The 22,559-nt window shown below is 41.0% G+C and overlaps 1 protein-coding gene across 6 annotated transcripts in view; it reads right to left on the bottom strand.

The window, feature by feature from the left end:
• The window catches only part of SLC35B3 (solute carrier family 35 member B3), a 42,934-nt gene that overhangs the window by 15,157 nt on the left and 5,218 nt on the right, over positions 1-22,559 (bottom strand). For 3 of the 6 annotated variants that reach the window (XM_059724438.1, XM_059724442.1, XM_059724439.1), the window contains 4 exons: positions 19,107-19,388; positions 16,215-16,336; positions 13,842-13,996; positions 12,000-12,107 (listed from right to left, as the gene is read on the bottom strand). In XM_059724438.1, the coding sequence (XP_059580421.1) occupies positions 12,000-12,107; positions 13,842-13,996; positions 16,215-16,336; positions 19,107-19,388 (667 nt within the window). Of the gene's footprint in view, positions 1-4,121; positions 4,220-11,999; positions 12,108-13,841; positions 13,997-16,214; positions 16,337-19,106; positions 19,389-22,559 lie in introns of all 6 variants that reach the window. The other 3 variants (XM_059724440.1, XM_059724443.1, XM_059724441.1) reach the window with 3 other exon arrangements.

Raw genomic sequence — 22,559 nt, 5'->3', positions numbered from 1 at the left:
GCCCAACTCCTCCCTCACTGCAGGGGCCTTGATCTGCACACCCCATGCCCCTTCCTTCTCCCCTACCCTTCCGCCACACCAGACTTACCAGATGCACTCAGCTCTCCAAGCTGCTGGGCTGGTATTGGAAATCAGATCGGTATTGGCTGATATGCCTCCTTAAAAATCATCTATTGGTATCTGTCCCAAAAATTTCTATTGGTGCACCCCTAGTATTAATTCCACTAGATGAAGGAAACCATCTTAAAAAGAAAATTCTAAAAGCATATTTAAAACATTCTTATTTTGTTTTACAGATTAATGAATTAGTCAACAATGCATATTTTTAACCAGACATCATCATTATTATTATTATTATTATTAACTGAATTCACTTCATAGTTTCACTTCACTAGTCTAAGACAAGGGTGCTAAACTCCTGGTTCGTGCGCTACATTGGCCCATAGTGCTGTGTCATCCAGCCAACAGGGCTCTTCACAGGTCTGGAAGTTTGGAAGCAGGGAAGCAGTAGCACTACTATGTTGCTGCCTAGTTTCTTGACCATAAAGAACCCCAGGCCCCATGGGCTGGATGTGACATCCTATCCTAGTGTGCAGGGCTGGGCCCCTGGGATCTAATCCCAGTGAGTTGGGGATGGCATCAACCCCCTGGGATCCAAATCCAGCACAAAGTGGGTAAGAGCAGGCAATGCTGGGCCCCAGTGCCAATCCAGCCTGCAGACCATCCCTGTGCCACTCAGCTAGCTGACAGTGCCAAAAGGTTGCACACCACAGGTCTAAGACATTTGTTACTTTGATTAGTTGCAGATTCTCTTGCTAAAATTTGCCCGTATCTCTAGCAATTTCTTCTCTTCCTATAACATTCTTCTTATGAGGCAACGAGATAGTAAGTGTATGTAATGATAAAGTAATCAAAGTTATTTAGTTTTTAGCAATGCTCTGCATCTAGGCTCATTCCTCCAATCACATCAGTATTTAGGAGGACAAGGATCTTAAAAGTGGCCAATTACTGGGTTAAAAAAAAAATCACAAAGAGCTTCTGGGCTTCTCATGGATTTTGAAATCCCATACTGTTCATTATTAGAAGACACTTAATTTTACAAGCTCTGATTATTTTCTAAAGTCATTTCTAATGGGGTTAGTCACAGTGCCTCTGTTCTACACTGAGGACAAACTACTAAATTCTGATTAGGTGAAATTTTAATGGATGTGTGTCTGTTGATATTTGTAGATAGACAAAAAGTTTTAGAGAAGTTCGTATGAGTTCTCTAATAGCCCTAAAATTTTCAGCTGCATCTTCTGGTTCTTTTAATCTTTGGGCTATCTAATATTAATATCTTTAATATTGTTGTCAATCTTTAGGGATTGACATCCATGTTTTTCAAGGCAATCATTAAGACTTACCACTTCTTAGAAACTAACAATTTTGCCATTTGGCTTTTTTTTTTTTTTTAAAGCATTGGTGCTCTCGTGTTTTCACTAGCTGCAGTTATTTTTATGAGCCTTTTATAAGCTTCTTACATAAAAAAGTTAATTGATTTTAAATCAATGCAAATCAAGCCCATTAGGATTCTGTCTGCCTTTTTATCAGCTATTTGAGATAAAGCTACCAAACTACAACAAGCATTACAAAGCTCATCTGTCTATATGCAAACCTTTATTGGCATGGTTTCCCACACCATTTAGGACCGGGGTGGGCAATTATTTTGTCTGCAGAGCTACCTAACAAGTTTGGGTAAGCTGTCAAGGACAGAAGGGGTAGCTCTGCCCCTTCACAGGTGCCCTGCCCCCTAGTCGCCACCTTGGGACCAGAAGTTCCACCCCCTAACCCCTGACCTTTGCCACCAGAAGTATTCCTTTCGGGAAGGGGGTTTGCCATCTTGGAACTGGAAAAAGAACAAATTATATACTAACAATCAAACATCTACAATGACATATTTTAACATTTCAAAAAATATTTTTGTCCTGAATTGTGTGTTTGCGTTGTGTATATAGAAGTGATTGCATAATAGTTCAAAATGAAGTCTTACTCTTGTATATAGTGAGGGGAAGAAGTGTGGGGGGCATGTGGAGCGACAGGGTGGCTAGGGAGTGTGTGTGTGGGGGGAGCTGGGGAAGGGGGCCCTACAAATACACTCCCCCGCATTGCACATAGTCGCTGCTGCTAGCAGCAGCAGGCACAGCCCCCCGCTTCGGCAGCGCGCGGTCTTGACATGCCCCAGGACTACATGTGGCCAGGCTGCCGTCTCCGTTGCGCTGGGTTCACATGCCTGAACCCTATGTGATGAAGCCAGCAATACAGGTCATACGGCTTGGCCAGGGCAGCAGGAAGAGGGGTGGAGCTGGCCTGGATCCATAGTGTAGAGCTCCCCGCCATTCCCCAGGACCTGAGTGTAGCAATGAGTGGAGGCAGGCTGCCAGCTCCATTGTGTGGGGCTTGCCCCATGAGGTGAGTGGCCCAGGTGGAGAACCCAAGAACTATATGCAATCCCTGTGCCCCCACCAGCCCAAGCTCCGTGGTCCTGCTGCCCCACCCTGGGTCCCACTGGCTCTGGACCAGCGGCACGGGTCCCACACTTCTACCCAGCTGCTGCATTCGCTCCTGCCGACTGCCAACACCAATCCCCCCACCAGCATGTCACTTTATATTAGTTTACATTTATTTTCCTGAGTACTGTTTACTGGGCTTTCAACTGTTGTGAACCAGACAGGAAGTCTGCTTAGTCCCCTTCTGCAAGGCAACTAGATGCCTTGATGCATTTGAAAAAAAAAAGTCAAAGGACCTTCTCCATGTTTGATATACATGTGTTGCACCAAGTTTTCATTTTTGATTTATGTTTCAATAAAAAGTTTGATTTCAGTTAGAGAACACATATTAAGTTCCAAATATAAGAAACTCCCACTTTTAAGAAAACCTCAAGATACTTTGTAAGTTTAATACAGTATGTTACTAAATCTGTGAAACAAGATTTTTTGAAAGCCATGCATTTTGAAAGCCATGGAGATTTTCACATAACGCCCCAAGTCCTCCACCACAGAAGCCAACAGTTTTGCCATTGACATTGAAGGGAGCAAATACAAGTTCACTTACAAATCTAAGTCTGATAGCATTCCAGCAATTGATGGGGAAATGAGGCAGAGGAAAGATACCATAAAGTATTGGGGCCCAACCTTTCTGGCAGGTATACCACAAATTACTCCTGCAACCTCTGGGTGCCACTCCAATCCCTTTCCTTATCTACTGCTCTGCTTCCTTGCTTCCTGCCCCATCTGTTGACACGCTGCCTGTCACTTTCCTAGTCTTCACTTGCCACACCCAGAGGCTGCCTGTGCCACTTTGGGCATGCATGCTACAGGATGGCCACCCTTGCGATAAAACAGCACAATGCACCTAACATAGAGGACCATGTCATATTTTATTAAAACTAAAGTACATGATCTTATTGAATAGACATTGATTTCAGACGTGTAGGATGGGTGTATAATCAAATACCATAATTTCTTGCATACAGGCCCCTGAATAAGATATGCATTTTGTTTTTCAAAGGCAGAAGGCAGGCAAAAAAAAAAAAAAAAAAAGAAATTTCTTGTAATAAGCAACTGAGTAACAACAGCTAGGTAGGTCTCTGTGGATTCTGCACAAACTTTATCTTTGCTTTTGTCTGGTAAGTGGCAAAAATTGCTTGTACCATATTTCTTGGATACAATGCATACTCCATTTCCAACAGTTGTTTTTGGAAAACAGGTGTTGTATGCAAGAAAATACAGTAACATACATCCACATTTATGTAAATATTCAGTGCAATTAGGGAGAAGCAAATATTGCAACCTCTAAAATATTATTTGATCGTAAAAATATAGACAAATGTGTGCCTTTAAGGGTCAAAAAAGGAGCAGTGCACCAAATGCACATTCTTTTTATATGCAAGGCAAAAATGAGTAATTTTTCTTTGTCATCACATTTTTTGTATCTTGACTTAACAAGGATTAAAACGGTAAGAAATTCTAATTTCATATCTATCCAACCCTTTGCTTCCATTCAGTTAGTTCTATTACAGTTTGATTGTCAACGTCATAATATAGCCAGTGTGACAGAACACTAAATTAAAGTCAGGTATTTACCATTTCTGAATTGGAACCATTGTGCAACTTCATAGCTTTTTCCTGTACATTTCCTATAACGGCATCTGCACAGAGGGCAAGGGATATAAGGACCACACCTTCAAGAAAGTAAAGAGGGGAGAAAACTGTTCAGAGTGCTGATTTACTAAACATGCAGAACAGTAACAAAGTGCCACTTCAAATTTGCCCTCATAAATCTTGAACTGCAGGGGGTATCATTTTAAAAATGCTAGCTAAAACTATATCCATTAGAAGTTATTTTAATTTTGCTTTTCTTGTACTGGCATATAGGAAACTGTTTAATTTACAATTCCAATAGGAAGGTAAATAATAGTGAATTGTCCAGCAGTGACCAATCATCAGGAGTTAGTAGCAAAGGGAAGCAGAGAGAGGGGCAGTCATTGGCAAAGAACTGGAACAATGGCGAGTTATCCAATGTGGAAATTAACCAAAGTTTACTGGATGCTTCTTATATAAAAAAATCCATCATAATTCTTCCCTTTCGCCACAAAAAATTTGATGGGGGCACTTATCCCACAGTTAAACACAAATAATTTGAAGTAGATGAACTATTTCCCATGCACTATGGTACCTTATAGGAGTTTGTATTTTTTTGGGAAAAAAAAAATCTTTGCCTTATTAAAATGCTTTGAAGTTTTATTCCATGCTAAGTTTATGAACAATTCACCTCGCCTTTAAAGAAAAAAAAACCTGTTTTCTAATCTGTTATTTAAGTCTAAGACTAAATGGACAAAATGATATCTCAATATCCCAATTCAAATATTTTGATATTTAAAAATCTGCCCAGCCAAACACCTTTATTGTAACATTAATAAAGCTAATAATTCTCTGTACAAGAAGACTAGAGGGGACAAGAGTGGGCATGGAACCCATCATCTCCTATTGCTCCAGGCAGTGTTCCTAACACTGACTAGTGCTGCCAGTAGCCTAGATAAAAATTTCTCTTGTTGGTTGCTGCACAGATGTAGCAAAATGTACCCTTTCTATATGTGGTCTCCCCTCTTTTAAAAAGCACAATACTTCCAATCACAGCTGCTTGAGAAAACTAACTTCCAACTTCCCAGTATGACAATGCCAACAGCAATTGCTGAGCTCTAAGTATCTATTCTATTTTAAAAATTCATTTCCTTCCTAGTTACAAATACAAAAGTGCACTGGCAAATGCCACTTTGTTTCCTTTGCTGACAAGAGCAGTGGATGAACAGATTCTTGAGTGAGGTATATTTCATTAAGCCAATGTGTTTCTCTTGCACAACAACAATGTTGCCCCTGGATTCCACTGGTACTAAGGAGCCTTAAATCTAATTTACAAAATTCTGCATGGCACAATTTTTCATCAAGCTGATGCTTTAAACCACTCAGGTTTTCTGTTTTTAACATTTGTATCAGACAGCAAAGATTACTTGTTCTGTTTAACCTCACAGCACAGTTTTGCTTCCTTAGGCAAAATTGTGACATGTAAATAGATTTGCCCTTGACAATGTGCACGTTTAAAGAATTCTGATTAAATCATGCGAGTAAAGAAATGCTTCCGCTAGAATCATTCAAGTTTGTGTGTAAATGCTTTCAATGTGTTTATGATTATGAGCCACTAGAAGGAAATCTGATGTTATTTGGTGACTAGCAACTAGACAGTATCACAAGGCAAGTGAATTCCTAGGAATTTGTCATTTTGGAGTTACAATCCAAAGTAAAAAGTTAACGTTGTTTTGAAAGGCTCAATATGTTTAAGTCTGTAGCCAGGTTTTCTTTTCACTATCCTAGAATATATTTCAAATGTCAATTTACTTTCTGCTTCCTATGGACATCTTCACTGCAGTTTTCTTCAGGGTGTCATCAGGAGTCATGGAATAAAACTACACAGAACTATTAAAGGACAAGGTAATATTACCTTATATAGTAAGCACTCTTTAGAAATGTCACACTTAAATTGGGAAAACAATGACAGCAGTACATATACTCCTGTAAGCCAACTTCAAGCATGCTTCTTAGGTAATGTACTAAGCTGCCTTCTACCTCCATCATTTGGCTACTAAAATAAAAGACTTAACTTCTACACCCTCTCCCGTCTGAAACACTAAACAGGTATGATGGGAATACGATTGGATAAATAAGTAGGATGGGAATCAAGGTAAAGATGTAACTTGCCCAGGATTACAGAAAGTGAGTACCAGAACCAGGAAGAGAACTTGGACCTAGTCTTTTGATGTGAAACAGTCTTTCAAACCCCAGTTTTGTGACCTATTATATTCTGGGTATCAATACATCTTTGGTTGAAATAGATCCAAGGCATGTTAAAAACTAAAAGGTAATACTGTTTGTAGTGCTATAGCAACAATTTTCAAACACTAGTATCTATAGATGATTTTCTCACTCAATTATTAATTTTGGCATCAACATAGTCCCAGTTCCTTCAGTTTGCAACATCTTTCCAACCAAATTAAAAAAAACCCCGTAAGAAATGTTTAAATGTGTGGACTATTTAAATTTTGCATTTTTACATTTAAAACCCATTCTGAAAACAGAAGGAATAATATGCACCTTGATATGGAGTTACATTTGGGCACACTTATTTAGTAGGCACCAAAAGTCATACCATCCTCACATCATACCCATTTCTCTCATTCAACTACACATCCAGTCATGTGTGATGCTGACTAAAATGTACATTAAATATATGCAGTAGATCCTATAATTCACAGATGTGAAATAGTAATGTTTTCCAGCTCTAATACACACAAATAAAACTATTAAAAAGGCAACATAGCAAAATCATGAACAGAGCTAAACAAATATTTGCATTCAGACACTTCATAAAATAAACTGGTATACTAACGAGGCAAATATTGCCAATGTAAAAACACTGTCAAATATTTAAAAGCATTAATTTATTAGAATAGTTACAAGAAAGACTTCATAATTTGTACCGGGTTAGAAACTTATGCTCAATCACAAACCCCTCCCCTTCCTCCCCCCCCAATATAAGGGAGACCTTTTAAAGTCTGAAAACTATTAAATAAAATTTAAAACAATTTAAGAATTATTACATCCTTTCTAGCAGTGTTTGGTTACTATTAAATGTGAATATTACTGAAGACCAAAAAGAGGTCTAAAACAATAAAAGTGGTGACAAATATAAATGAAAAAAGGGTTCCGAAAGCAGTCATGACAGGGTGGCAGCATACCAAGTCCTAAACTTTCTGCTTTACATTATTTTTTAAAATCAGTCTCCACTGCTTCATCTTTCACTTTTGTCATCAAATTCATGAGTACCTACCACTTGTTCCTCTTCATCCAAATATTTACTCAATTCTTTATCAGCCCTTTTCTTTTCCAACCCTAAATTGTGACATGGTTCTCAGCAGTACATTTCTGGCTTCTGAATGGACAGTTTCCCAAAATGACAACTAGGTTGTTCTGCACATGTTGGAACACACAGAAATGTTGAAAAAAAATGTCTTCCAATGTAGCCAGAATGCAAGGACACAACTCTTTCCATGATAATGAAACAATCTCATTTGATACTGTTGCTGGGACTGCTTTCTGCACTGTTTTACAAAACAACACTTGCTTCTTGCTTTACGATTTGCTGTTTTTGCCAGAACTTTTCACTTGTTTCCACATAATTTATAATTTGCACTAGACAGTACAAGGTCATCATCTGAATCCAGGGTACTCTGCAAAAAGGGTGCTGTAGAAGCATGGTTCAAGAAGCCAAGCAGCATTGTGCAGGGGAGCGGTTACTTGATTTATCTTGGAGTTTTCCTCAATTTTTTCCTCTTCAGCTTTCATAAGGACTTTACTCACCATTCTCACAAATTTGGGTTTTTTTCTGCTTAGACCATCACTCTTGGGTTCAAACAACAGAGAATTATCACTCTCCATATTCTGAATGGGCTCTGTATGGTTTCAAGCAACAAAATGAATTTTGAGTTTTGCATCCAAAAGACACTGGAGTTAAGCTATGCAGGTTCAGAAGTCATGTGCTTGGTGCTCTTTGACCTACAGGTGAAACCACTCACTGGCCTACTTTGTATTGCCATAGGGGACTTGGAGAAGTTGCTCTCCCAGGCAGCCAAATCAGGAAGCCCCAAGTGACCAGCTGGTTCATCAGATAGGGTGGGACTGCTAGTTAAAGCCTGGTAGGTTTGGCCAGCTGGGCAATTAGTCTGGGCTGGGGTACTTGTTAGGACCCCTGATGGCCAGTCACTACAGAAATAACTTTCTGTGGACCAGATTTGCCAATTATATTGGGCTATGAAGTGATGCTCAGTTGTTCACTAGAATGCAAAACTCAGTGTTTGTCAGTTGTTATGAAACTGACACTGTTCCATCAAGATACCAGAGACAACCGAGGAACTTATGCAATCACATCACCAACTCTGCTCATTTCATTTCTCCCACTTTAAGATACAGAAGGCTTCCTTCAAATTGTTTCCTACTTGGAACTTTGTAAATTGGATGTATAGAAGCACTTAATGTTTTCAAGTACACAAAATGGTGTACTTCTGGCATGGGTACCAGAATATGGTGATGTCTATTTTCTGGTCATTGGGCATTTTGTCTAAAAACTTAATACCCAATTTGAAGAACAAGTGAAGACCTTCCAGGAGTGAAAAGTTTTGAGACTGACACACACAAAATAGCAAAATCAGAAAATGTAATGTATTAGAAAATGAAAAAATAATTGTGCTAAGTTCCACTTTTATTCTCTTTAAGATCCCATGCTTTGGGATGATGATGCCAAACGAAGTTGAAGGATTATGCAAAGAAAAATGTTGAGGCATATGAGTTTCCCTTTTCATATGGTGTGACTGAAATAATCTAATCTTTGACAGCAGCTAGATACCTATCAGAAAAATTCGACCAATAGTTCTCCATTCTAACTGTATGCTATCTACTCAGAAGAACAGAACTTGCACTTCGCTTTAACAGTTTTTTCATAATCACTTCTAGTAATCAATTTCCACACAGATTACTTTGGCTTTTCTTGACTCTTCGTAGTTTATTAATGCCTTACTATTCTCACAATCCAGAAGCTTGTATTCAAGCATCCCACTACCTAGCTAGGTCTGTTTCTAACTGCTCCTATTCCACAAGATTCCAGCCAACAAAATGTTTTCTCACTTCCTGGGTTTTTAAACTCCCATACTGCATAGAGAGGGAAGAAACAAATGGACCATCCTTTCCACAAAGCCCAGGGTAATCACAGAAGCTTGGGCCACCTCAGAGGTTCCTCTTCTCTTTGCTGAACAGAGCTGCCTGCACTTGCAGCAGACAGCTAGTAGAGCAGAGATGCGCAATTATTTGAGCTGGAGTGTCACTTAAGAAGTTTTGATGAGCTGTTGCAGGGCTAGGGGGGAGTGGGAAGAAGTAGGGAGGGGTCCTGAGCAAGGCCAGCCCAGCAGGGGTGCGGGGGAGTGTGACGGGGGGCCTCCTCGGGGCCGATCTCCACGGCCCGCCCCCTGTCTCTGTGGGCAACCGCCCGCCTATCTTGCGCGCCACGCCTTTGATGACAATTGATTCAATCAGATGTCAATTCAGCGGGAGGCTGCCCATCTAGTGCCCCGATGCCAGGGGGTGCTCTCTGCGGCTCCTATCCTCCCCAATACCGCAGCCCAAGCCTCGCAGATGGCATTTTGGTGTTCCCATAATCACCGAACCCACGCTGGGCCCCAGAATCATCCATACAGGACCCCTCTATGATCCTCTCCTATCAGGCGGCCTCTCTGCCGTCATCCAGGCTACCTAGTCCCCCCGAAGCTATATTCCCCTCTCGGGTGTGGTCCCCCCGGGACCTTCGGCCACATGCCCTGGCCCACCTCCAGGCCAGTCGGGACCCCGGGACCCTGGCTCTTGGGCGTCCCTCGTGGTGGGCCCCTGGCCCTTTTGACCCTCTTGGTCCTGGCCCCAGCTTGGGCCAGTCGAGGGTACTCTCTACTCTGGGCTGGTCTCTAGCCCCTCACTCTCTATCCTCGGGCCTCACCGTGCCACTACTCCCTTCTCCCAGGGGCAACCGGAGCACCACGCCCTGTACTCACTCACTCTCTCAGGGTCCGCCCTCTGGGCCCCTCCAAACATAGGGTTACCCACCCGGTGGTGGGAGCTAGGGGTTAAGGCGCCCCGACCCACCTTTCACCGGGGTGGTAACTGGCCTGGCATTTCCTGGGGGCTCCCGTGCCACTGAGAGCCCCACCAGGCCACCCACTCCTGGCAGGGTGCAGTTTCAGGTCATGCCAAGGACCAGGAGCCTCCTTACCATCCCCTTGCAGCTCCCCCTTACCTCCAGGTTGTTCTCAGCAGCCCACCGGCCAAGCGATGTTGCTGCCTGCGCCTCCTGAAGCCAAACTGCCCTGTTTATATAGGCAGCCCATGCCTCAAAATGGCTGCCCTCGTCAGGCACCTGGAGGCTGCCAGCTCCAGGCCCTTAAAGTGGCAGACACACACAGTGCTCTGCCACAGGGAGGTAGCAACTGATTCTCCCAGACCTCTTTGCCCTGAACCCATAGGCAAGCAGGACCAGGGCATCAGGGCAAAGCCACAATACATTCCCTGCATGTCCTTGCCTGCAGAACCAACACCTATTGCAGGGATGCAGGATCATGGCTCTGCCCCAGTCCTCGTGCTGTCATCTCCCCATGATCCCAGCTCTGCCTCTGCCCATCCTGCTCCCAGAAAGCTGCGCCCCATTTGCCTGCGGCCCCATTATCTGCCTGGCTGAGCATGCCCTGCCTGAAGGGTTCCTGGCCCAGTCTCTGTGGAGACCCTGCCAACCTGCCTACTCCCCCCTCACCAGTGGGTGTGGGGTGGACAGGCTGGGGGGCCAGGTCCATAGGTAGCACCCAGAGTGAGCCACTGTTGCAGGGGCTACCAGGAAGCTGAGTCTGGTTGCTGGGACACCTCTGCCCCACTTTGCACCTGGGGGTGGCATGACCTGCTGCACATGCTATGGCCTAGGCTGATCCCTTACGCTTGGGCCAGACAGGGCCAAGGAACTCACCACAGGCTAGATAGAATCCCTTCGTGGGCTGGATCTAGCCCACAGGCCATACTTTGCCCACCCCTATAGCAGAAGCTATCTAAATCAGGAGCAGCAAAACTGCAGCCCCACTTGGCCTAACAGCCTACAAGAACTCAGGAGAAGAGCAGGGCAAGATCCACCTGTCTCTAAACATAAGAGAAGGCTTGTACTATGGCTGCATATATAGGAAGGAGCTTTGTGTTCTTAGTGAAGGGAGGGGAGTCTGCCTGTGTGAATCTTGACCCCTGCAACACTGCCTTTACTAACAGATGGCACCATGATGCAAACCTACATAATGGAATCCTTAGCTTGCTGAAGTATTCACCAATATTTGAGCACTTATTATGCAAACAGAGACAATGACCTGGTCAACTAAGACTGGTCAATTGACTGGCTTATAATTCTGAGCATTTGTCATTGAGACTGTCAATTCTACAGAAAACATGAAAGTAGAGAAAAAGTTTCCAAAAATATAAAGTCTGAAATATTTACTTAGCAAAACCAAACTCACCTTTTTAAGTTAAATGTTTAAAAAACAGTCAAACAGAATTTCATCTTATTTATTAACTTATCAAAAACTTTTATTTCTGGACTGAAGAAAAATATAAAGGGTAATATTTTTGGAAAGTTATAAGCTCCTAAGAACTGGGACTCAGAATGGAAGTGCCTCTTCTACCATAGCTGTAGTACTGCTAGTGCAACAATATAATAAAATCTACATTTTCAGTATGACACCTTAAGGCATTACCACCAAAAACTCCTAAAATTTTTTATGGAATACTCACTCTAGGCAAAATAAGAATTTTATTAAAGCATAAAGTACAATGCTTCTTTACCTGTCAAGTTGAAATTTGGTGCGACTGTGCTGTCAGCTAAAGTAAACCATATTAGGCCGAGACTCATACACATTGCAGCAGACACATCTGCAATATTATAACGTTTTCCTATTAAAAAAAAAAACCCAGACAATACAAACAACATGAATATGACCATGTAATCAGTGTTAGATTTAAATCTGTTTTGGTGTTTATTTGGGCAGTAAGCAAATAAAAGTATCTCCTTCATTCAGTTCTCCATTGATATACACAGACCCAATGTCCTGCTTCCCACCATCTGAGGAGAAAACGTAAGATGTACCTCTCTATTCAGCAACTGTTCCAAAACTTTTTCATAACGTAAAGAGCATCTTGATAACAAAATTGTCTTATGAGCCATCTCTTTTATTCACAGTGGCAAAAACGTTATTTTTCCTTCAATTGAGGAGGAACTGATATCACTTCAGGAAGAACAATTGTTTACTTAACTAATACTACTTTCCCATGTATCTAGTATACTTCAGTTCTCTTTAAATGTAATGACAGAAGGAAACAAGAACAGCTCTTGCCATTTGGCTAGCCATCTCTCTGCAGACCACCATCAACAGGTTAACAGGCCAGATTGGGAACTATTACTTTAGAATCCAGACCTCCTGTTGTGGTTCAGTGGTAGAGAGAATCTTTGTCTGGCATGCGGGAGGCATGGGTTCAATTCCTGGATGCACACAGATTCATAGATGTTAGGGTCGATAGGGACCTCAATAGATCATCGAGTCCGACCCCCTGCATAGGCAGGAAAGAGTGCTGGGTCTAGATGACTCCAGCTAGATGCATATCCAACCTCCTCTTGAAGACCCCCAGGGTAGGGGAGAGCACCATCTCCCTTGGGAGCCTGTTCCACATATAACCACAGCCATTGAGGCACCAAATGTCTGGGCTTTTAGGTCACTGAAACAGTATCCAAAGGGTGGAAGGGGGGTAAAGAAAGATCTGTGTGTGTGTGTGTTGGTCGAAGGTCCTGGTGCTCTAACACATATACAGAAGGATTGACACAGAAGGATTGACGGTTGCCTGCTACTACTTCAGAATCCTGTAGTTCCAGGCAACTATTTTTTGGGGAATAAGGCGAGATCCCAAGCATATCATCTGAATAACATGTTCCTTTCCCCTGGAACAGTACTTTAAATATGTTCTCAGCTGCTGAATATATAGTATTATATAATCCAAAAACATTATAAAGTGACCCAAAGATACCAAATTAAAATGACATATGAAGATTCCATTATGAGACAAAACCTGAAGTTTTAATTATATGTACAATATTTGCCTTCTAGTATGAATTATTTTACTTTTTTAACTTGTCTATTTTATTTCGTCTCCCTCCTAAAAGAATCACAATGTTCTACTTGGACTATAATACATGGAACTAAGTACTATAACAGGAATATTAAATGTTGAGCTCTGTACTAGAATAATATTGTTTGCTTGAAGCTTCATCGACTTTAAGCAGCACTGCATCTTCAGGACAGAGTGGGAATTTTTCATAATATACTGTGATTCTTATTAAAACACAATATTTAAGTATGCCATATATATTTTTTTAATAATCACTATGTTATGATCTTCAGTGAGATTCATTCACCAGACCCTCTTTTTATTTTTGGATAATGACATCATTAAATATAAAATTAATCATGTTTCTTTTATATAAATTATAAATGTTTGAGAATTTTTAATGGAACTTTTGCATGTCTAAGAAAGGTGGTTTGTTAAAACCAAAACTTTATACAGAAAAAGGGTTGGGTTTAAAAAACTTCTGTTAATAAAAGTTAACAAACATTTTATAGCAAGATTAAGGCATACCTTGTATAAAGACTCCTCCTATCATAACTGGAATAAGTTTACAGCATTTGAAGATGACTTGAGTAGGATAGTTTAGATATCCTAGTGAGGTATTTGATAAACCCATAGTAGCCACTGTTAAAAAGGCTATCACCATGTAGGTTTTGCCAGGAATTCTGCAAAATATAAACAGATGGAGGGGTTGTTTTTTTTTTATATAAATATGTAACACTTCTAAAAAGAAAGACTTTCATACTGTGAAAAAAAAAGAAAAAAAAGTTTTAAAAATGAGCCAAAATTTCCCTAGGATTCCCAGTTTTTTACTGAAATTGCATAAAAATTGTTGCAATTTCAATATTTTTCAACTCGGTTTAAATTAACTATACTTCAAACTTCAGTGCCTTTTATTTAAGAAGTATAAAACATAGCATGATATGTTAATATATAGCACTCTTCTCAGACATTATTTCAATTTACAAATGAGGGAACCAAGGCACAAAAATATTAAGTAAAAGACCAAAGGCAGCACAGGAAGTTGGGAACAAAACCCAGATCTCTTAAATCTCAGTTCTGTTTTTAACTAATTTTCCCTCATGATAACTGCATAACAGTTTCTATTACAACCACTTCCATGTTTAAATGCTCATAAGTTTCTGAAATATTTATGGTTCGGATTTTTTTTTTTTTTTTTTAGTATTTTTGTAAAGTTAAAATAAAGTGAATTTCTCTCTATTTTTAGAAGTTGGGAAAAACCCACAGTCAATTACAAGTAAATGTCATGCTTCTTTAATAACTTCATAGAATAGGATGAAGATAGTTTAATGCCAAATCTCAACCAACTAACTGTCAGTACGAGGTATCTGAGCATTCAGATGACTACACTTTTGATCTGGTGAAATTACTACCTGGTGACAACTGTAGTTTGCATACAAACAGAATGCTTCTAAATATTACAGCAGTAAGTTTGTGAAGTGAATTCATCAACACAAACATGCTGTGCATCAAGTCTGGCCAATTTAAGAGCAAGCTAAAAATATCTGCAAAGGGGAACAGCAAACAAGGTCAAGTCTTGCTTTATTCACAGCAAATTATGCAAAACTGGCATGCTGTACACAGGGCAGGGAGGATGAGAGATTACATAAACATTCTAAATCAAAGAAAAGGCAGAATCATAATAATGATATTTTTCGTTCTTAAGTACTTACAAAATGTTACCCAGATTAGAGAAAATGTAATTTCAATATAATTTCCAGTGTAACATATAGTGACATTCCACTAGTTTTTACAGGTGGTTCCATTTTGTCAAACATATTAATGCCCATTTAAAAAGAATCTTAACAAATTAACAACTCTGTGTAACCTGACACATTACTTCATTTTAGAATATATCAAATGGTTCTGTAATTTAGAATCTGTCAGCATCTAAAATAAATCATGCTTTCCAGAAGCTGTCTATAAAAGTGTGTTATAATCTAAAAGTTTAACAGACAGAGTCTTAGCCAAGGATCACCACTGGTGAGGCAAATTGGGGATGAGCGGGGGAAAGAAAAATCATGGACACTAATACTACAGAAATGCACAGGCACAAGAGAAAAAACAAAGCAACACTTACAATGTACCCTTTTCAAATGTTTTCTCTAAAATGTCAGTAAATATAGTAACCCCTCTGCTCCCACCAAAAAGAATGGTCTTTAATGGGCATGTCTATGCTGAGCCATGCAGTCAGAAACCTAATTTATCTAAGGTATCAGAAGCAGAATAGTGGAACTCCACAGAAGTAGCTTCTCTGAGAAGCAGAGTAACACAGCTTTAAATATTGCATGCCATCCCTTGACAGTAATCTAATGACTAGATACAGATTTTAAAGTGCCCATTTGTACATCTCTAAAGGATCAATGCCTAAAATGGTAACTTATCTTGCTGCTTACATAGAAACATATGTGAATTATAGGAAAAGTTATTTACTTGTTTTAAGGTTTCTGATACAGATGTGCACAGTAGCATAAATTTCTAGTGAATTAAGCTTAACAATCAAATACAAAAAAGGTTGCCATTTTAGGACTTGCTAAATTAAATGCATGTTTGAAAGCTTTCAAACATACTTTCAAAGATAGTTGGCTCTTTTTGCCTTCAGTATACGGATGAGAGTGCACACGCTTGCACACACATATGCTAGTTGACAGAAAAGAGGGATGTATATATTTTCAAATCTCAACTCTATTTATGAAATATTGTATTTTATTCTATGACAATCCATGAAGTTGACTCAAAATGTTCTGCATAGTATCAGCAATATTCATATTCAAATACCAGAAGGCAGATTTTTCAAATCAAATTGGAAAAACAAAACAAATCAAGATATTTACTTTTTAAGCTCACTTAAAAAATACGTACCGTCTCCTTTTGTCCTGAATAAGCTGAAGTTCTATTAGTCCAAAAATGGAATAAAACCCAAATTGTACTAATGTAAGGTACCAACCAAAGGGCTTAAAACCCTCCACTGAAAATATCAGTTCCTATTGAAAGAAAACACATTTACACCCAAAACATTAAAACGTGATTAGTGGACCGGTTCTCTCATTACAAGTCTGCAATTCTTGTGCTTTTAAGTTATAAACATTAGTATGTGTCACTTAAGTATTGAAGAAAAGCATGATTTAAAGATTCAGTGAAAAAAATAGGGACAACTACAACAAAGTTAATGGAGCAATACATCAGAGAACCATGACCATCCATCACAAATTGGAAAGGACTTGATGTCTGGGTTTTTAACTGAATTTTCAAAATTATTTATTTAAGTTTGACTCTGGTTCTAGCCAGAATTCATAAACTGCTCATAAAGATTAAGTTATATACAAATCAGCACCTTTAAGAGAGAAGTTTATTAGAAATTTTCATTTCTAAAGAATCCACACGTAATATTTTGAGTACCTAACTTAAGTAGCACACGGGAATTTATAAGTCTGCAGGCTGCTAGCATATTAAAACTGGCGTTGAAAAAAATGTTATGAAAAATTTTACATACAGTACTGCACACAGAATGATATGGAGGTGTCAATTATAGGCAGAGCTGATGACAATGCCTACAGGTTGCCTGCCTAATATTTTCCAGGATAAGACTCTTTTCTCAGTTACCAATAACTTTAACAAAATAACTGCCTTGGCTTAACTTTTTTTTTCCTTTTAAAAGTTTCAACAAAAACTCTTCAGCTGTTTCTGACACTGACATTAGGGGAAAGTATATTTTTGGTCAAAATTCTTATAACCATTTCCTTGAGAAGCTTTTGTAGGTGCATGCTTTGAAATGGAGATTAACAGTTTGGCTGAGTCACACCAGGCATTTTTACACACATAAGTGCCCAGTGCTGCATCGCTTGCAGTTGTATAAGTGGCGAAATGCACATCAGCACTGAGAAAACGGCAGCGGCACGCTTTTGAGCTAACACACACATGCACACACACAAGGTATTTTAGTTCAAAAGCACAACGCTGCCATTTTCTGCGTGCTGATATGCATTTTGCCGTTTATACAACTGCACGCAGCGCACCACAGATCACATCAGCTCATGTCCACAACAGCGGATCTTTGAAGTGGCAGATGTCCAGTGTGCCAGAGGACAAAAAAGTATGTGTATAAATGCCACCTGGGCACAGAAATTCAGTAACTGTAGAGAACACTCCAACGCAAAACCTAGAACTGAAACCAAGATTCCAAAAACATCCAGCATTTCCTTTGTTGTTTAGCAAACAGTTTTGATCTCTATAGGCAAAGCACATTTTTCATCCATCTTCATGGTGGTTGTGCAGAGAGGAATTACTAGGGGTGAGCTGATAAATAGGGGTACATCAATAAAGGTATTTTGGGCCGATACCGATAGCCACTTATTGACCAGCCATATTGGCTGATACCAATCTGATTGACAGTATGTAGCCCAGCAACACGGAAAGCAGTAAGGTTGGTAAGTCTGTTGGGAGGAAGGGGCAGATCGAGGCCCTCACGGTGAGGGAGTGGGGCTGGAGCAGGCACTGCACAGCCAGGGTGGGGTGCAGGATGGAACAGTGAGCAGCTTGTCCAGGGGACGTACGGGCAGCTCCCGCTGCTGCGCACACCCCTGGGGAAGTATGGGGGGCATGTGACCCCAGAATGTGTAAACAATGTGAGGGCAGGCTGCCTACTGAGGGCTCGGGGCCAAGGGTTTCGCTGGCCTCTTCTCAGTGGGAGAATGCTGGGCCAGGGCTGCGCTCGGGGTGGGCGGCAGCAGTGCTGGGAACGGACTATGGGGGGCTACAGCCACCCCAAAAATTCTTGTAGCCCAGCTCCCAGCTCCAGTCCTACCTGCCTGTCCCCAGCACAGCCCCAGCTCGGCCCCTGACAGGAAGAGGGTGGTGCTGCCACCAGCCCTGAGCTCGCCCTTGCCCCATGCCCAAATCCAGGGAGCACATGCTCCTGCCTCCCCAGGGGTGCCTGCAGTGGCAGTGAGCTGCTTCCTGCTTCCCACCCCTCCAGACAAGCTGCCCATGGCTCCACCGGGTGCTTCACCCTGGCTGGACAGTGCCTGCCCCTGCCCCGCTCCCTCCCTCCCTGTGCCTTGATCTGTCCCCCCCATTGCTCCTTCCTTCCCCCATGCCCATTCCCCTGCACAGACTTACCATGCTGCTCTCCAAGTTGCTGGGTTGCTTTCCTGGCTGAGCACATGCACGCAGCATTCAAATTGGTGACACTGACTACACAGGCCAAAAAAAATCTGATTGCTAATAATGTCAATTTTCGTTTTATCAGTGCTGATCAGATATGGACTAATATATTGGTGCACTTCTACCTATTATTAGTATGTGTTATTCAAATGGTGCGAGTGATTTGCTACAGATCTAAAGGTTTTAAGCTTGCTCAAAAACCATATAGGAACAGACTATTCTGAAATTTGTGTTTTCCTAAAGGACTAGGTACTTGGATACAAAAAATATTTATTAGAAAAACATTAAAATTGCTAAATATTGCACTCAAGGAACCTGAAAGGGCAGAATTAAGGTTGCCCAGCCAACCTTAAGCAAGCCCTCTTGTGTATAACATTATGATACACTCTAATTTCATAAGCACGTACTGTTTTCTATTTTTGAATGCTTGACTTTGCAATCTCATCTTTTCAGTGTTCTTCTTTTTAAAACATAGCTGCATAAAGCAGATATTAGATCGACCAATAAAAACACCATCATTTTAGAAACACATATATGGTAAAACAGAAGAAGAAAGGGCTGCTAGCATAAATATGACACTATAAAATTTACCTGTAAATATCCATAGATTAGATAAAACATAAAAACTCCAAAAACACATATGAAGAACTGAGTAGGTTTGTTAAATTTGCTGAGATTCATGCCAAGAACAACGACATCATCTACGGACTTGATATGAGGTGACATAGCTTGCGATTTGGAAGGTACAGTGATAGAAATGTATTTCCTTGAAGAGTTGAATTTCAGATCCATGATTCTTGGTTCGCTGCATTCAGTGCCAATGGAATTGTTGTCTTTTTGTTCCTCTCCCTTTTTGTGGTCTTTGTTTGGAAGCTGAAAGAAACCACAGAAGTGAGATAAGCCACAGCAGAACAGCATTCCAGTTTCACCAGTACATAAGTTAAATTAATTTAAAAAAACTGAAATAGCTGCACAAAAGCTTTATGGGAATTGCAATAATGCACTACTTGTATATTGCGTTTCCTCTGATACGCGTGTATTCATGTGTGCACGCGCATGTAAGGAAGGATGTAAAATAAGCAACAGCAGTAAACTCAGAATAGTGCACCAGCACTTAGTAGTAATCGCTAGTTTGGGTTTTTTTTTTTTAAGTTTGTGCGACTGTTTACATGTTTTTTTATTCCCAGATCTTTTCTACCCTCTTTTCTAATATCCATAAAAACTTAACACTCTTTCAAAACCTTTGAACATAATTTGCAAAAAATGGGAACTGGTCTTTCATCAATCTCTAGAAAGCACTGGTGCAAAAAATTTGTCTCATCAGTTTCATGGTTCAGTGGGTCCCTTTAGCCCAGGGCCAAAACCAGCTGTATTGTACCAATGCTCATAGGTATGACTAAAGTATGTTGTCATGGGATGGGAATGATCACAACTCTGAAATCATAATTGAAGAGCTGGTACAGAGATACTGTGGTTATCACCACTATAATTTATCTCTTTGTCACAGTATACTAAACTCAATATATTAAGTGTCTATCTAGAAAGATATAGCAACAATAGTAGGATACACACTTGTAGTTACCTCAAGTGTGAAATTACAAGAAATCCTCCCCTCTCTCTACCCTTCCTTTGGATTTCTTTTAAATATTCAGGAAGGTGTGCAGACTACCCCAAAATCACCAAGGCAAAGGTCCAGAAATATCCAGGATTTCAACTTTTGTCACTTAACAAAAAAGGTGGTGGTCCAATTTTTTGAAACACATGATTAGTTAAATGCACTCATTTTTACCACAACATGATAAAACCTGGTGACTGAAACCAAAGAAAAGAAATTTAGAAAAATACTGGACTGGGAAGGGGTTTAGGTTGTAGCTGTGTTGGTCTAAGGATATAGGCAGACAAGATTTCCTGGGTGAATTGATATCTTTTATTAGAGCAACCCAAATGGTTGGAGAATAGTTATTAAGCAAGTTTTCGGGTTCAAAAACCCTTCGTCAGGCTAAGGACGCTGCAGCAGTTGCTGCGTGCTCTTCCTGGATGGAATGAAAAGTAAAGAAGCCAGGGGCTGGGCTGGGCTGGGCTGGGCTGGGGAGTCAGTTGCCAGGCAGATTGTAATGTATCAAAAATCCAATGTCTATGTTTAGTCCCTGATCTCTAGTATCCAGCAGGTTGATGAAATGGAGCTCATAGGCTCGTCTCTGGGATGTGTTGTGTAAATTTCCCTTGAGGATCAGGACTGAGAGATTGGAGAGAGAGTGGCCCTCCTGTGAGAAATGTGCCCCCACCAGTAATTGGGTGTTTCTGTCTTTGATGGATTTCCGGTGTGCGTTCATTCTGGTGCGCAGTTGTTGTCTGGTCTCTCCTACATATCTTCCATCAGGGCATTTGGTGCATTGGATGAGGTATACTACATTCCTGGAGGTGCAGCTGTAAGATCCTGGGATGCTGATGGCTCTGTTGTGGGGTGTAGTAATAGGGGGGGGGGGTGGAGATGTGGGGGCAGGTTTTGCATTTCTTGTCATGGCACGGTCTGGATCCTTTTGGTGTGCTCTGGGCTTGAGGAAGTTTGCTTCTGGTGATGAGGTTGGCGAGGTTTGGTGGTTGTCTGAAGGCTAGGATGGGTGGCTCCGGGAAGATTTTTTTAAGAATAGGGTGTTTTTCTAATATGGGTTGCAATTTTTTGAGGATTTTCTGTACAGGTTCAAGGGATGGGTGATAGGTCATAACCAGCGGAGCGCGATTTGTGGGTGTTTTTCTTCTGTACTGCAGCAGTTCTTCACGTGGTATCCAGGTGGCTCTTTCAAACGTGCGATCTACCTCTCTGGAGGAGTGTCCTTGGTGGGTGAAAGCCTTTTTAAGATTGGTGAGGTGGCAATCCCAGGTGTTCTCTTCAGTACAGATGCGGTGGTATCTGAGGGCTTGGCTGTATATCACAGCTTTTTTGGTGTGTTTCGGGTGATTGCTGGTTCTGTGCAGATATGTGTGTTGGTCTGTGGGTTTCTTGTATACTGTGGTCTGTATTTTACCCTTCTGGATACTGATCCTTGTGTCTAAAAAGGGGATGTTGGTGCTGGAGTATTCTAAAGCAAGTCGGATGGAGGGATGGTGACTGTTGAATTTCTGGTGGAACTCAATTAGAGATTCCCGGTTCTCAGTCCAAATGATGACGATGTCATCGATATATCATAAGTACAGCAAGGGTTTGATGGTGCAGTTCTTGAGGAAGTCTTCTTCCAGGTGGCTCATAAAAAGGTTGGCATACTGTGGGGCCATTTTAGTGCCCATAGCTGTTCCCATCATCTGGAGGAAGTGTTGAATTTCACTTTTAATAATCAACACTTCCTCCAGATGATGGGAACAGCTATGGGCACTAAAATGGCCCCACAGTATGCCAACCTTTTTATGAGCCACCTGGAAGAAGACTTCCTCAAGAACTGCACCATCAAACCCTTGCTGTACTTATGATATATCGATGACATCGTCATCATTTGGACTGAGAACCGGGAATCTCTAATTGAGTTCCACCAGAAATTCAACAGTCACCATCCCTCCATCCGACTTGCTTTAGAATACTCCAGCACCAACATCCCCTTTTTAGACACAAGGATCAGTATCCAGAAGGGTAAAATACAGACCACAGTATACAAGAAACCCACAGACCAACACACATATCTGCACAGAACCAGCAATCACCCGAAACACACCAAAAAAGCTGTGATATACAGCCAAGCCCTCAGATACCACCGCATCTGTACTGAAGAGAACACCTGGGATTGCCACCTCACCAATCTTAAAAAGGCTTTCACCCACCAAGGACACTCCTCCAGAGAGGTAGATCGCACGTTTGAAAGAGCCACCTGGATACCACGTGAAGAACTGCTGCAGTACAGAAGAAAAACACCCACAAATCGCGCTCCGCTGGTTATGACCTATCACCCATCCCTTGAACCTGTACAGAAAATCCTCAAAAAATTGCAACCCATATTAGAAAAACACCCTATTCTTAAAAAAATCTTCCCGGAGCCACCCATCCTAGCCTTCAGA

Source organism: Alligator mississippiensis, chromosome 3 (assembly GCF_030867095.1).
Source record: "Alligator mississippiensis isolate rAllMis1 chromosome 3, rAllMis1, whole genome shotgun sequence".
NCBI lineage: Eukaryota > Metazoa > Chordata > Crocodylia > Alligatoridae > Alligator > Alligator mississippiensis.
Note: the sequence above shows the minus strand (reverse complement) of the source record. Positions and strands in the feature narration are given on the sequence as shown.